The 16,113-nt window shown below is 44.4% G+C and overlaps 1 protein-coding gene across 3 annotated transcripts in view; it reads right to left on the bottom strand.

Annotated features, from left to right (window-relative positions):
• Positions 1-16,113, bottom strand: part of SMOC1 (SPARC related modular calcium binding 1) — a 153,081-nt gene that overhangs the window by 24,996 nt on the left and 111,972 nt on the right. For all 3 annotated transcript variants that reach the window (XM_069951043.1, XM_069951045.1, XM_069951044.1), the window contains exon 7: positions 15,757-15,837. In XM_069951043.1, coding sequence (XP_069807144.1) covers positions 15,757-15,837 — 81 coding nt within the window. The remainder of the gene's footprint in view (positions 1-15,756; positions 15,838-16,113) is intronic.

The raw sequence follows: 16,113 nt of genomic DNA, 5'->3' as shown, positions 1-16,113 counted from the left end.
TCAATATACTCTTTAGTTTTTAAGTTTTAGTTTTCTATGTTTAAATCAACCTTATACAAAGGACCACTAGGTGTCTCCCTTCCTGTCAAACAGCGGTCCATGCTCACTCTGGGCCAACATTTGGTCTCTTCTCTGTTTAACAAAAAGAAGTCCCAGTCTGCTGCACACTTACAGACATGGCCTGATATTGATTGACAGCCATTCCTGAGCAGGCACAAGTCTGCACTGCTTCTTGTCTACATTCAGTAGCAGAGAATCCTGGGGATGCTCGCATTGCATGGTCAGCTCTCCTGTCACACAGCACTAAAACCTCTGTCACAACACAGGGACACTGTACTGAGTGAATTGTTATATAACAAAGAGCATTGTCTCCAGGTAAGCATGTATAGGTGATAATATAATTAGCCTATGTTAATTGCCCTCAGCTGCATGATGAACTGGTGTCTTTCCTTGTGTGAGCAATAAAGGACTGGGACTTCCTGTGTTTGGTCTCTTTGTTTGAACAGAGAAAGGACCAAATATCAGCACAGACTACAGTTTGGCCATATGTATAACGTTGATTTAAAGGGACACTGTGTGTGTGGAGACAGGAGACCGGACGTAGATCATCTGGGGTAGTTTGTGTTTTAGTTGGAAGGATTTTATTATTTAATTTTTTTTTTTTTTATATAGGTATTTATTTATTTATTTTTTACTTAATTTGTTTATTTTCCTTTTGTTCCCAGACTGCCGGTAGGGTGGTTTGGGATTAGAGATGAGCGAACTGCTCGGACTTTTGGTCCCAAAGCAGTTTGCTCTCTCATCATGTCTTTGATCCCGACTGCATAATTGCGCTCACGGGAATATGCGGCCAGGATATTTCAGGGAATCGCTGTTGAATTCCCTGGAATATCCTGGCCGCATATTTGCGGGATCGCAACTATGATAATGATAATAGAGCATGATAATAGAGAGCCGATGCCATCGGACCAAAAGTCCGATGGTCCGCTCATCCCTATTTGGGATGGGTTAAGGTGGGAAGGAGGTGGGGTTAGTTTGAGGGAGTAAAGAAATCAGAAGGTATATAAAAAAAAGGAATTAAAGGGGTACTCCAGCGTGGGGGCTATTTTTTGATCTGGTCGGGGAGGAGGTGGCTGAGAGAAAAGTCCACTCACCTTCCTGGTTCCAGCAGCCCTCCGGTCCCCGGTTCCCGGCCGCTTCCTGGTGTCTGACGCGGGCCCGAGACAGGATGTCTAAAGCCCGCTCAGCCTGTCAGTAACAGAGGCAGAATCTGTTTCAAGTCCGCTCAGATCCCGCCTCTGTCACTGACTGGCTGAGCGGGCTTGAGACGTTACGTCTCGGGCCCGCGTCAGACACCAGGAAGCGGCCGGGAACCAGGGACCGAAGCACCGTGATACGGGACCCGCCACTGGAATCGGGGAGGTGAGTGGACGTCGTTTCTCTCAGCCACCTCCTCCCCGGCCAGATCAAAAAATAGCCCCCACGCTGGAGTACCCCTTTAAGTAAGGTTAAAGTAGTAGATGTAATAAAAAAAAGAAAAGTGACACCCTTTTTTGCATTATGAAAGGGTACATTTTTCAGTTTTCATACACTTTTTATATCATACGTCATGGTGCTTGTTCCAGTAAAAAGCGATCTTTTATCATCTGTGGATTGTGCTACCTGGGTGGGGCTTCACGGCCACATCGCCACCGTAGGCCTCGCCCCATGACATCATCACGCATAGAAAACATAAAAAAATAAAGCGAGTATATTGCAAAACTGCTAGTGATCACATCCCTTGTTGATTTCTTACAAAATATATTTAGCATCAGTGCCTCTTTAATACCATGGTAAGCTATACTGTGGCAAAATGCAGCGACCCTCCTGCCATCAGCTGTCAGCCACACATCCCCTATTACATGGCCAATGGCTAACGAATGTGTTTGTTCGTCACTAGTCTAATTACACAGGGAAATAGAAGCCTGTTCACCTGATAATACCCTAATGTAATAGGACCCCTAGACAAAGGCTACAAGTTAACTTTGGCCAAAGATCAAAGATATATGGCTATATAGCTCAGGGTCCATTTACACAGAAAGATTATCTGACAGATTACCTGCCAAAGATTTGAAGCCAAAGCCTGAAGCAGACTATAAACAGAGATCGGGTCATAAAGGAAAGCCTGAGATTTCTCCTCTTTTAAAATCCATTCCTGGCTTTGGCTTCAAATCTTTGGCAGATAATCTGTCAAATAATCTTTTTGTGTAAATGGACCCTTATGCTAAGTTTACACGAGGCGATTATTGGTCCGATCGTACGATTAGCGATTTCGAAATAACGATTTTTTTTATAATGATCAGCGTTTAGATGGAACGATATATCATACAGAAAATTTGTTTTGCGATCGTTTTGCGATCGCTTAAGCCTATCTCACACATAGGTAAATCAGTGAACGACTGTTTACACGGAAAGATCGGCGAATTTTTTGTGAACGACGATTTATGAACTTTTCGATCGTTCGCCACGTTTACACGTACAATTATCGTTCAAATTCGATCGTTATCGCGAAAATTCGCCCGATAATCGCTTTGTGTAAACGTAGCATTAGATGCAGGGTCTGTGTGTAGACCCTGTCTCTGGGGGTGTACATACTCTCTGAGCTGCTCTGTGCCATTGTTTCACTAGGAAATCCCCATACGAAACCCCTCCTGATTGGGTCAATTCCTGATATGGACAGAGGTGGCAGCGCTGTGTCAGAGTGGAAAGAATGCACCAATGCTGCAGGACATACAGCAGCTGATAGGTACTGGAAGACTTTTTTTTTTAATAGAAGTAAATTACAACTTTTTTTTTGGCACCAGTTGATTTGACAGATTTTTTTTTTTTAAATTTTTGCTGGGTTACCCATTTAAGCAAGAGTGGTGCTGGGCAATGACAGAGACCAGAGTGGGTGAGGATGTTCACCATTTGGCTAGATGAGACATGCACTAGACTAACCGCAAAAAGTGCAATGTAGATTGCGTACAGTGTTGTAAGATGTAGTTGCCATAATTTAAAAAGGTCATCTCATTAATCGAATGATGAGAAAATTGTGAACAAATTCGACAATTTTTGCATTGCAACTTGTATTAAAAGGTTAGTTTAGCAAATAAAAAAAAAAACAACCTTTTCTTTCAAATCATCTGGTGCCAAAAAGTGCAAGAGATTTGTAATTAAAAAAATCTCAAGTCTTCCAGTACTTATTAACTGTTGTATGTCCTGCAGGAAGTGGTATTCTTTCCTTCCAGTCTGGAGAGCAGGAGAGGTTTTCTATGGGGATTTGCTTCTGCTCTGGACAGTTCCTGTCACGGACAGAGGTGTCAGCAGAGAGCACTGTGTCAGACTGGAGAGAATAAACCCCTTCCTGCAGGACATACAGCAGCTAATAAGTACTGGAAGACTTAAGATTTTTTTTTTTAAATAGAAGTAAATTACAAATCTCTGGCACTTTCTAGCACCAGTTGAACTACCCCTTTAATTCAATTCAGTGGAAAAACGAATTAATGAAACCGAGTGTCTGTTGACGGGTCACTCGACGAAGCCATTCCTTATCAAACTGCAGGAATAAAGTAGGGCCCTTGTGTGTAGAATCCAATGGGCTGTGTGTGAGAATCTCGGCTCTGTATCTTATGTGTCGGCTGGACAGCGGCGCTCTATATTAGCCATACACTTCTCTCTTCTGCTCTACAAGCAGCTGTACAGTTTAGCTGGGGTTTGGCTGTATGACAGATAGGCAAAGCCCCAGAAAGCCTCACGTTGGCCCTCTCCGGTGTACTGGCTGCCAGTCCAAGTCTTGGCGTCATTTTTGTAACCGGAGAAAGCTTCTGCCGCTCAGACAGAATTAATTAGTTATGAGACCAAGGGAACGTATTTAGAGTGACATGTCCCCGTATCCATAAAAGAGGGAAGGCAGGTGAGTTATGAGAGGACAAAGTTGCTTGGATACAGTCCAGGTAGATTTCAAGCCAACTTACACACATTACTCAAGCAGTATGGCAGCACAGCATACCTGTATTCTATACAATCGCTATATTTACTTATAACAGCGACGTTCTATTCATACTATAACACAACCCTGCATTATGCTATAAACACTACCGTACTGCTAAAATAAAAAGCTAAAGACCTTAATAAAACGCCATTATTCACCACCATTAAATATTTATGTGGGCTCCGTCAGAGGCAATGTCATATGAGATCGCAGTCAGAGGACGGATTACAGGCCGCTCTAAGTAAATATGGGATAAGACTAAAACTCTCTTTCCCGTACGCACCAAACCTTTAAAATTGCCCCATTGGCAACCAAAATGAGAGCTCCTAGCAACCAATCAGATTCCCCCTTTAATTTTTCAAAGAGTCTGTGAGGAATGAAAAGTGGAATCTGATTGGTTGCTAGGGGCAACTGAGCCAGTTTCTCTTTACACCATGTTTGATAAATCTCCCCCTATGTTTAGATTTGTCAGTTTAAAATGAAACTAAAATTAAGGTCTGACTGGTTGCTAATGGCAACAAGGAAGTCTAGACTGTGAGGGAACAATATCTATAGCTATAGCAGATGTTTGTGGCAGAAAACGTCCAGTCTGGCACAAGGCCAGATTACTACTATGATGATGTCAGTTCTATATACATTCTTATACCCAGGTAGCTGACAGGACCGCCCACATGACTGCTTAGGCCCAGAAGTTTACATAACTAAATTACAAGTTATACTGGAACTGTTCCCACAAAACTATAAATCAATCTACTCAACATATCCTGTTATATGACATACTGTCTGCAGATTAGACCGCTTTTTCAATATGACAGGTTCCCTTTAAGGCATGTAAAGGGGAACCTTCAGCCTAGAAAACTTTGGCTGAATCAATGGTGGTGAAATTTATTGCGTGACCAACAAACACAACGTTTCAATCACTGGGGTCTTTATGAAGATGGAGACTCAATAAAACCCCAGTGGTCGAAACGTTGTCTTTGTATCTGGTCACGCAATAAATTTGTGAACACTTAACCACCATTGATGCTGTTGGATTTCTTCTACTACAATTTATGGGCCACCTAGCCTGGAATTGATGGTCACTTGCATGCATCTTACTTGGGGATTAAAGGGGTTATCCAGTGAAAATCTTTTTCTTTCAAATCAACTGGTGTCAGAAAGTTATATACGGTAGATTTATAATTTACTTATATTAGAAAATCCCCATAGAAAACCTTTCCTGTTCTGGACAGTTCCTGTCTCGGCCAGAGAGGTCAGCAGAGAGCACTGTGTCAGACTGAAAGTAGAACAACATTTCCTGCAGGACATACAGCAGCTGATAAGTATAGGAAGACTTGAGATTTTTTAATAGAAGTAAATTGCAAATCTATATAACTTTCTGACACCAGTTGATTTGAAAGAAAAAGATTTTCGTTGGACAACCCCTTTAAAGGTGCTGTTGGCTGCCCAGGCACGATAGGAATTGTAGTTCTGCAACAGCTGAAAGGCTGAAGGTCCCCTTATTAAGGATTCTGCATAGTTTTGCTGTGCTCTGTGCTGCAAACCTCATCACCTCATGGCCCTCACTGCATGCTGTGAAATGTAGTTTCCTGGCCGGCGCCATATTGGATATAAACGGCTTTTAGAAAAAACTTTTTCTCGGGAACGGCAGCAGCTAGAAAGACAGACTGCTTTAAAATACTCAGGGGGACTTGGTGAGTAAGACCAGCTAGGGGGGAATACCACTTTAAAGGAAGCCTGTCACATGGACAGTTAAAGTGGACCTGTGACCAGTCCAAAAATAGGGTTTCTTTATATCATTCCATAGCCTTGGGTGCTCTGCTGGGCTCAGGGGGTGTGATTAGTAAGAAGGCTTGCCTTTCTTCCCATAGTGCACCCTGGGGCCATGAACTTGATCTTGACCTCACTATTCAACCCTTGACAGTAGCCCTTATAGCAAAATAATTAAGGTTGTTCACTTCACCTGTCAGTGGTTTTAATGCTGCACTCATTGGTGCATTTTATACTTTACTATATTATTACAGTAATGACATTATTAATAGTTGTAACCAATGGCGGATTATAATGTAGGCGGTTTGGGCGGCCGCCCGGGGCCCGAGGCTCCGGGGGGGGGCCCATGCCTTGCCGCCCACATTATAATGCCGCCCGGGAGGCCCCCTTCCCCCCGCCACTGCACTCTTGTGACCGCAAGCATTGTTTCGCTTGCGGTCACAAGAGTCTCCGGCTGCCTCCGTCTGATGCGCGGCTGCCGGGGGTGTCCCGTCCTCTCCCCGGCAGCGCGCGCATCACACAGCTCCTAGTGCCGCCTGGGGCCCTGACTTCCGGTACTGGAGCGCACGTACCGGAAGTCAGGGCCCAGGCGGCACTAGGAGCTGTGTGATGCGCGCGCTGGCGGGGAGAGGACGGGACACCCCCGGCAGCCGCGCATCAGACGGAGGCAGCCGGAGAGAGGATCGACGGGGGAACGCAGGGTAGGTGAGTTATATTTTGTTATTTTTGTGTTATTTACTCACTGGGGGGCATCTATAAAGGGGGGGAAAGAGGGGGACCATCTATAAAGGGAGGGGGGAAAGAGGGGGACCATCTATAAAGGGAGGGGGGAGAGGGGGACCATCTATAAAGGGAGGGGGAGAGGGGGACTATCTATAAGGGAGGGGGGAGAGGGGGACCATCTATAAGGGAGGGGGGAAAGGGGACCATCTATAAGGGGGGGAGGGAGAGGGGGACCATCTATAAGGGGGGGAGGGAGAGGGGGACCATCTATAAGGGAGGGGGGAGAGGGGGACCATCTATAAGGGAGGGGGGAGAGGGGGACCATCTATAAGGGAGGGGGGAGAGGGGGACCATCTATAAGGGAGGGGGGAGAGGGGGACCATCTATAAGGGGGGAAGAGGGGGACCATCTATAAGGGGGGAAGAGGGGGACCATCTATAAGGGGGGAAGAGGGGGACCATCTATGAGGGGGGAAGAGGGGGACCATCTATAAGGGGGAAGAGGGGGACCATCTATAAGGGGGGAAGAGGGGGACCATCTATAAAGGGGGGGACCATCTATAAAGGGGGAAAGAGGGGGACCATCTATAAGGGGGGAAAGAGGGGGACCATCTATAAGGGGGGAAAGGAGGACCAGCTATAAGGGGGGAGAGGGAAGAGGGGGACCAGCTATAAGGGGGGAGAGGGAAGAGGGGGACCAGCTATAAGGGGGGAAAGGAGGACCAGCTATAAGGGGGGAAAGAGGGGGACCAGCTATAAGGGGGGAAACAGGGGGACCATCTATAGAGGGGGGAAGAGGGGGACCATCTATAAGGGGGGAAAGAGGGGGACCATCTATAAGGGGGGAGAGGGGGACCATCTATAGAGGGGGACCATCTATAGAGGGGGAAAGAGGGGGACCATCTATAAGGGGGGAAAGAGGGGGACCATCTATAAGAGGGGGGGACCATCTGTAGAGGGGGAAAGAGGGAGACCATCTATAAAGGGGGACTATCTCCTATAGGATTAGCACCCTCCTCTCCTGACATCCTCTGTGCTGCTGGGACCTCCCCTATAGATCAACACCCTCCTCTCCTGACATCCTCTGTGCTGCTCGGTCCTCTCCTATAAGATCAGCACCCTCCTCTCCTGACATCCTCTGTGCTGCTGTGACCTTGGGGGGGGGGGGGCAACATCAGGGGACCAGGTGAGGTGGCGATATGTTTATTGGGGGCAGTGGAGGTAGGGTGGGCAATGCTTACTGGGGGTAGCAGCAACGGACCAAACATTATGTTTATTGGGGCCAGCAGGGAGGGGAGGCAGGCAGTGTTTATTGGGGACGGTGGGGGGGGGGGGGGGGGGACGCAGTAGCAGATTATAATGTGGGCGAATTGACTGGGGGGGGGGCCCAGGTTGGGTGGACAGCCCGGGGCCCAGAGTACATTTAATCCGCCACTGGTTGTAACCCATGGAATAAAAGCATACCGGTATTTATTATTGCTTAGTCTAAGGGCCCTATTCCACAGTAACGATAATCGTCCGGATCGGCCAGATTCGGCTGATTATTGTTTGGTGAAATAGAGAGAACGATCAGCCGATGATTGTGTCATCGGCTGATCGTTCATTTAGGGCCAGACCTTAAATCATTGTTCCCCCACCGCGCATGGCTATGGTTGAATAGTGGTGCGCGGCGGGCGACCAACGATTTGACAAGCAGCAGCAGCAGTAATACATTACCTGTCCAGGCTTCTTCTCCGTGCTGTTTTCATCCCCGGGTCCCGCGCGCTCTATCTTCAGAATGGCCGGTCAGCTGACGGAGCACTCAGCCAATCACAGGCCGGGACCAGTGTGGCCTGTCAGCTGACCGGCCATTCTGAAGATAGAGCGCGCGGGACCCAGGGATGAAAACAGCGCAGAGAAGAAGCCTGGACAGGTAATGTATGCTGCAAGGACATCGGTAACGATGTCCTTGAAGCCCTCGATCATCGGGCAGTGGAATAGGCCCAGTAAACGAGCGGCGATCTAGCAGATCGCCGCCCGTTTACATCGTTGATCGGGCCCTCCTTGGCCCGTGGAATAGGACAGAAAGAGTCTGTGTGGAATGAAAAGTGGAATCTGATTGGTTGCTAGGGGCAACTGAGCCAATTCTACTTTACAACACGTTTGATAAATCTCCCCCTTTGTATATTTGCTTATTGCGTTCTCTTCTGATTTTTTTTTTTCTTTTCAAAGTTTACAAAAAACATACGAGATCTTGTAAGGAGCAGAAAGTCTAAAACTGCTGAAATCTGCTTAAAGTAAAAAAAAAAACAACAACAATGTACTTATCAAGATTCCTTCATGTTCCTTTAAAAGCTCTTGTTCCCTCCTTATGCAATTCGCAGATAAAGTCGGTAATGTTAACATTACCGCACATGTTGCAAAAAAAAATAAAAAATTCTTCTAAGCAAACACATGTAATACATTAGGTCATAACTTGTTGCATGGAGAGTTTATATGAATGCTCAATCTTTACCTGGCAGCTGGGCGCAAGACAGTCATGAGACAGATTGACAGCTTGAAGGTTGTAAATAAATAGGCTTTATTCTCTCCTTCGCCATAAGGCGGGCGTTAACAAGTGACCCTTACAGATGTGACCTATGCCACTGCTAAGGTATCACAGCACACACCGCAATATATTATTACAGCATTGCACAAACTTTCCATGGCGTTCATAAATAGTCGCTGAAAGCGTCATTAAAATGTGGCGTTTCAGTGTTTGGAAGCGGAGGACATAACCCTTGGAGCACCAGAGGAAAGCTTCTAAGACTCAATATTTAAAAGGTTTATGTTATAAGCTTGCGCTGCCTATAAACACAAGTGTATGAGTTATAGCTCGAGAACGTCCTGCACGCTTTAAACAATTGGCTTCAGGATTTAGAATGAAAAAAAAAAAAGTTTTCTTTTCCTACAGATGTGTCTATCCATATATATATAACCCAGTGTGCGCTTAATCCTGCAAAGAGCTCTGAGATATTATTATGCAGATATAGACTTTGTTGTTGCTCTATTACTTATGGCAGACTTTCTGCAGATGTGTGCCAGTATGGCTGTGCTTTATAATGGTATAATTCCTGGTGGACTGGATGACAGTGTCATTACTCTTACTGGCCGTTATATCAGAACGCTAGAGGTAAGAAATCTGGGTATTAAGAAAGCATATGTAAGATCAATATTAGCTTTTTTTTTTTAGAATAATATTTTAGGGAACAATCTAGTTTTCGGAGTTAGGGCTTAGGTTGAGTTCACACACACACACAGTATTTTGATTGGTATTTATAGCCAAGACCACAAGTGATTTCAAAAGGCAGAAAATGCCAATTTTTGCTATAGTTTTTCTCTGTTTAGGTCCCTCACCTGGTTTTGACTAAAAATGACCAAAATACTATGTGTGAACACTAGCCTAAGGGCTGTATTTCAGAGCAAGTGAGAACCGACCTGTCAGGTTGATTCCTCGTTCCTTGCTCTCTGTCGGTGCTATTACACCTACCAATAGCGAGTGTGGGGGCCATGGGGGGCTGTCCAATGTTAAGATCGTCTGGGTGGCCCATAGGGGAGAGTGGCAGTCTGCTGCCGCCGCTCCTGTGGCGCAGCCTATTAGGCTGTCGCTATCATTATCAGGATTTTAGGTCTTGTTTTAATTTAATGAAACAGCTGACATTGTGCATGTTGGCTGATCGTTGATATGAAACATGACCCATTACACAAAACAATTATCAGCCGGTAATGGAGGATAATCGCTTCGTGTAATAGTACCCTTACACTACAATTTACATAAACTATTAGAAAACAATCAATATGACTGTATGAGATTTATGAAAAGTTTTTTGATTTGATGCCTCTCATCACCCTATGTACTTCCATTAGCTCAAATTAAATCTAATGAGATCGATGTGCTTAAGTTCACTGTAATCGATTAATGACATTCCTGCTATTGTTCTCTTTTCCACAATAAAAATTTGTTTGGAGAAAAAAATTAAATCAAATGAGGGGCACATTGAATGAACAGGAGAAGTATTTAAATATGTGCTTCTGAAGACCAGGAGGCAGCAGCATTTAGGTAAGCCTCCTGGACCTTCATACTATAGCTGGTGACAGGTCCTATTTAAAGTGAACCTGTCAGACATTAAATTGGACCTGTAAAGGGGTGTTCAGTATAAGTATCCAGTGTTTATTTTTATTTTTTATATATGGCTGGCCTGTTTTGAAAACATAATAAATATGTTATACTTACCTCTCTGCGCTCCCCCGATGTCCTGATGCGGTGTCACCTGTGTCCCCGATGACTTCAGCCCGGCTACTTGCAAGATGAACTTGCCACTAGCTAAGACGGGAAAGTGCGGCCAGTGATTGGCTAAGAGGGCTGTCACTACCTGGAGAGGCTCATCCTTGAAGTAGCGGAGCTGTAGTGGGAGACGTCGGAGAGGCTGCATCGGGACACAGAGGGAGCACGGAGAGGTAAGCATAAGATGTTTCTTATGTTTACCAACAGGCCAGCAATATATTAAGTAATTTTTTTAACGCAGGTTAACCCTTTTAAAGCAAATGTACCACTAGGTACATAGCTTTTTAATTTTTTTTTTTTTTACATGAATGGACCGGCGCTGGTCATTGACTCTAATTGAGCCACGTCACAGAGGAAAGGGGGTTTCGTCACACTGGAGGCCGGCCGAACCACTTCCTGTGCTTCATGCTAGGCCGGTGCTTGGAAATAGACTAGCGCCTTGCACAGGAATCGGGTGGCAGTTAAAAAAAAAAAAAAAAATGGACTGTGGCACTGGCATCCCTGCGCCGGTTTGTTCATGTAAAAAAAACCCAATGTTCCTGGTGGTATTGAATAATAGGGTTTCTTATCCTGAATCAGGAGATATAACTCTTATTTCAATCTGTCGCTCCAGGGCTGAGAGATCTGCTTAGGTTTTATGCAAATTAAGATCTAAAGACCACAAATTAAAAGGTAAAAACCCAGCAATGTTAGATGAGTCAATCTAAGTGTAGTCTGATTGTTGTTTTCTGTGCAGGACATGTTTTATTGTTGATACAGATGCATATCCTCCAACATCTTCACAAGATGGTTTGCTGCTCTTCTTGCGACTTTTATATGTGTGGTCTCTGTGCTCTTGTGGTGTGTAAACTTGCATATAATGCTGTGAACAGATTAACATTGTAACATTGTAGTTGGATATGCAACAGGTGCAATGACAATTAGCCTACCAGCCAGGACATTGCTGGAATTTTCCAAATAATTTAAAAGCACAGTCCTCTCGTATGTAAAGTTATGACCCAGTGGAATTTTAATCCAGTTCAGTGAATCCAGTGAAACCCAGTGAATAAACCAGTGAATTATTAAGTAAATGATCTGTTTCTAAACATTTGTTGGAAAATTGCCTGTGTCATATACAAAGTAGTAGAACTTAATGCAACTATATAGTGTGTTGAGATGGGATCTTTGGAGAAGAGAAACATAAGCTTTAATTCATTAAAAAAAAAAATTCTGGGCATTTTTAAAATTCGTCAGGGGCAGCGGGGAATTTGATTACAAATACAAACTCTCCTCTCCCAGTGCCTCCGGTGAGCACTGGGACTGGCCCCGAGACCCTGCTGGAAGGCATTTTCCCCCAAGTTGTGATGTCACGACTTGGGGAGGAGGGAAAGGCCTGTCCTGACTAATAGACTGGCCTCTCAGCCAATCAGTGACTGGAGCGGTGTCCCACACCAGTCACTGACTGGCTGAGGGTCCTGTCCGTCACCTGGGTCGTGACGTGTCAGCGCCTGGAGATCCTGAAGCTCGGCTGGGCCCAGCGCTCACACCGGGCACAGGGAGAGGTAAGTTTGTACTTGTAATCAATTCCCCTCCCTGTTAAAAATTGCCAGACTTCTCCTTTAACCCAAATGTATAGAAACTTACTTACCTGTATCTCTGTCTATAATAAGTGCATCTACCGTATTTCTGCAGAGTGTGTGTGTATACAGTATATAAAATATATATAAAAAATCAGGCAGAGTATTTATTTGTGTAGAGGATGGTGATGGATTATGACACCAATCCATATAGGAAATGCCCCCGAGACTGCCATGTGAAGCCTGAAATGAACGAAAATAAAGCCCATTATCTAATAAAAACATTTCTGCTAATGTTTATGGTCCTCTGAATGTATTGGTATTATGCTAAATAGTTTAGAAAAAAAAAACTACATACAAGGATCCTATGTTCGACTTTCCCTTCATTTACTTGGATAAATCCCCCGTAGTGTCCCTGGTGGGCTCAGTGACACTACTTAAGTCATTTATTTTCTTTCTCTCTCTTTTCACTCTAGTAGAAGCAGAAAAACCAAATTCTTTCACAGTCATCTATCAAACCCTGCCAAGAGACCCTCATTTATTTTTACAACCACATAGAGTTTTAGCGCCAATGGCTATATGTAGATTCTTTTTGGGGGAATACCACCCCCCACCATCTTGTGTACTTTGCACCTTTTCATAAAGTAGATTAGCTGCTTTCTAAGGGAATATTATTTATGGCATAGTAGCTGTCAGTCTCCATCGGCTGAAGCGAAACCTGATGCACTTTCTCCATTCTTATAACTGGGTCCTGTGGAATGATACGCTTTAGAATAATGGTGCTTATTGTGCTCAGTAGTGGTAATGGGGGCAAAAAAGTGGAGGGGATTCTTTAAGCTTCGTATAGAGTTTCAACTATAGTTCTTAAAGGGGTTATTCAGGATTAGAAAGACATTTTTCAAAAAAATAGCACCACACTTGTCATCAGGTGGTACGTGGTATTACAACTTGGCTCTCTTTGCTTTAATGGAACCCAGCTGAAAATTAAAGCGACTCTGTACCCACAATCTGACCCCCCCCCCCCCCCAAACCGCTTGTACTTTCAGATAGCTGCTTTTAATCCAAGATCTATCCTGGGTCCGTTCGGCAGGTGATGCAATTATTGTCATAAAAAATTAACTTTAAAATTGCAGTCCCGTGCCCTACAGGCGTATCTGTGCCCTATCTTTGCACCACCCCCTCCCTCCCTCCTCCCCACCCTCTTCATCATTAGGAATGCCACTGGTACATTTACTCCTGTTTGAACACTGCACAGGTGCTTAACGATCCAGCCCATGTGTTGTGGTAACACAGGTGGTGAATAGGAGGCAATCTGTCTGGAGCATTCCTAATGATGAGGAGGGCGATGAGGAGGGCACAGATACGCCCGTAGGGCATGGAGCTGCAATTTTAAAAGTAATTTTTTATGACAATAACTGCATCACCGGCCGAACGGACCGCAGGACAGATCTTGGATTTAAAGCAGCTATCCGAAGGTACAAGCGTTTGGGGGGGTCAGATTGTGGGTACAGAGTCACTTTAATCCTGCATTATTTGTATACAAATGTATATGTACAGAGTTTTGTAATGAGTGAGATGTGAAGCCTACTCCATGCTAATATACATTAAAGTATTCGCTGGCTATATCTAGCAATTGGTGGGGGGGGGTCAGTCCCCTGACCAATCACAACTTCTGATATATCTTTACAACGTATAAAAGTGGCAGTGCCTATTAAAGATATTTTTATATGTTCGTTTTTTTTTTGCAGTTAATAAAGAAGCCCTACTTACCTGTCCCTGTTCCCCCGCAGCACAGTGTCACTGCTCCCGTTTCTCTGTTGGGCTCCTGAAGCTCCTGGTTCTGTGGCGTCATGTTCCCAGCGCAGAGATGGCCCCTCAGCTAATAAGTGACTGAGGCGGGACACCGCTGCAGTCACTGACTGGCTGAGTGGGTAGTTTCTTTGGGGCTGTGATGAAACAGGAACTTGCGAGATTCAGGAGCCCAGATGGTGAAAGAGAGCTGCTGACACTGTGCTGCGAGGGAATGGGGACAGGTAAGTAGGAATATATTTATTACCCTTGGCAGTATTCCCTTTTCTTATTAAATCCCGCCCCCCTGGATTTTACACTGCTACCCGGAGTACCTCTTGATAAGACAAGTCCATTTATACTGCAGCTCAAACCGTACTACTGTGCATTCTCCAATAGCTGCACAATGTTGCCCAAGAATCTTAGATAAAATTTGTCTGGGTGCAGTGAAACTAGAAAAGGCAGCATACCCACCTGCCCTGATTTCCTCAAAGCAGTCATTCCGATGGTTCCTGTAATTTTTTTTTTTTTTTTCTTACTTGTGAAACAAATGCTTAACCAGTCACTGTGCTGAGTAGGCATTTTCTGCTCAAACTAAAAGTCATAGGAACCAGACAGAAGAAGAGGGCATTGGGGACCTGTTGCCATCAGGATGGCAGTGGTAAGGGATCATGGCGGGTAAGTACATAATAGATTTTATATTACAACTAGAGATGAGGGAACCTGGAGCATGCTCGAATCGATCCGAACCCGACCTTTCGGCATTTGATTAGCGGTGGCTGCTGAAGTTGGATAAAGCCCTAAGGCTATGTGGAAAACATGGATATAGTCATTGGCTGTATCCATGTTTTCCAGACAACCTTAGAGCTTTATCCAAGATCAGCAGCCGCCACTAATCAAATGCTGAAAGTTCGGGTTCGGATCGACCCGAACCCGGTTCGCTCATCTCTAATTACAACTTCTAACTAGAAATGAGTTAGGTTTGTCAGAACTTGAACACTCTGCATTTGATTACCAGTGGCTGAAGAAATTGTATGCAGCTAGAAATGAGCGAACCTCGAGGATGCTCGAGTCCATCCGAACCCGAACGTTCGCCATTTGATTAGCGGTGGCTGCTGAAGTTGGATAAAGCCCTAAGGCTATGTGGAAAACATGGATATAGTCATTGGCTGTATCCATGTTTTCCAGACAACCTTAGAGCTTTATCCAACTTCAGCAGCCCCAGCTAATCAAATGCCGAACGTTCGGTTTCGGATGGACTTAAACCCGAACCCGGTTCGCTCATCTCTATATGCAGCCCTAAGTCTGCATGGAAAACATGGATATAGCCAAAGGCTGTATCCATGTTTTGCAGGACTCGCTGGGGTTGCATCTAGTGTCTTCTGCTACTAGTAATCAAATGCAGATTCATCGCTACATCTAACGACAAAGAGGGTACTACCAAAACTTTATATAGAACTCCATCTTCTCTGTTGACCACTATTATTTATAACAATGTAGATTTATATGCCACTATGTATGGCCATATAACCATTTAATCAGTAGGTTAATAATATATTGAAAATAACAATTTAAGATGAAGAAAAATTATAACATGTATCACACCTGATTGCCTCATGCTGGAGCCATTTAATTTTGCATCTTTAATAACAAGGTGCTTGATCCATAGTGTTGGTGCTGTGATATCTGCAATATAATAAGGACAGGCAAACAATAAATGACTCGTTACCTTACGCAATGGTACAACCAATCACAGTCTCAACAGTCTCTATGGCTATGTTAAAATATATTAATAAAATAGAACGGTTACAAAAGTGGTGGACGACCTCAAGCATAAAAGTCAGGCCATGTAAAAGGGCACTGAAATATTCAGACAAAACACAATATCACCAAGTAAATTCTCTTTATGGATGACAAAATAATTGTTATCAATTCCATACATGATAAATAAGAGACACATGG

The sequence above is a fragment of the Dendropsophus ebraccatus genome, chromosome 13, assembly GCF_027789765.1.
Source record: "Dendropsophus ebraccatus isolate aDenEbr1 chromosome 13, aDenEbr1.pat, whole genome shotgun sequence".
Taxonomy (NCBI): Eukaryota; Metazoa; Chordata; class Amphibia; order Anura; family Hylidae; genus Dendropsophus; species Dendropsophus ebraccatus.
The sequence above is the reverse complement of the archived record's forward strand: the minus strand, read 5'-3'. Positions and strand labels throughout refer to the sequence as shown.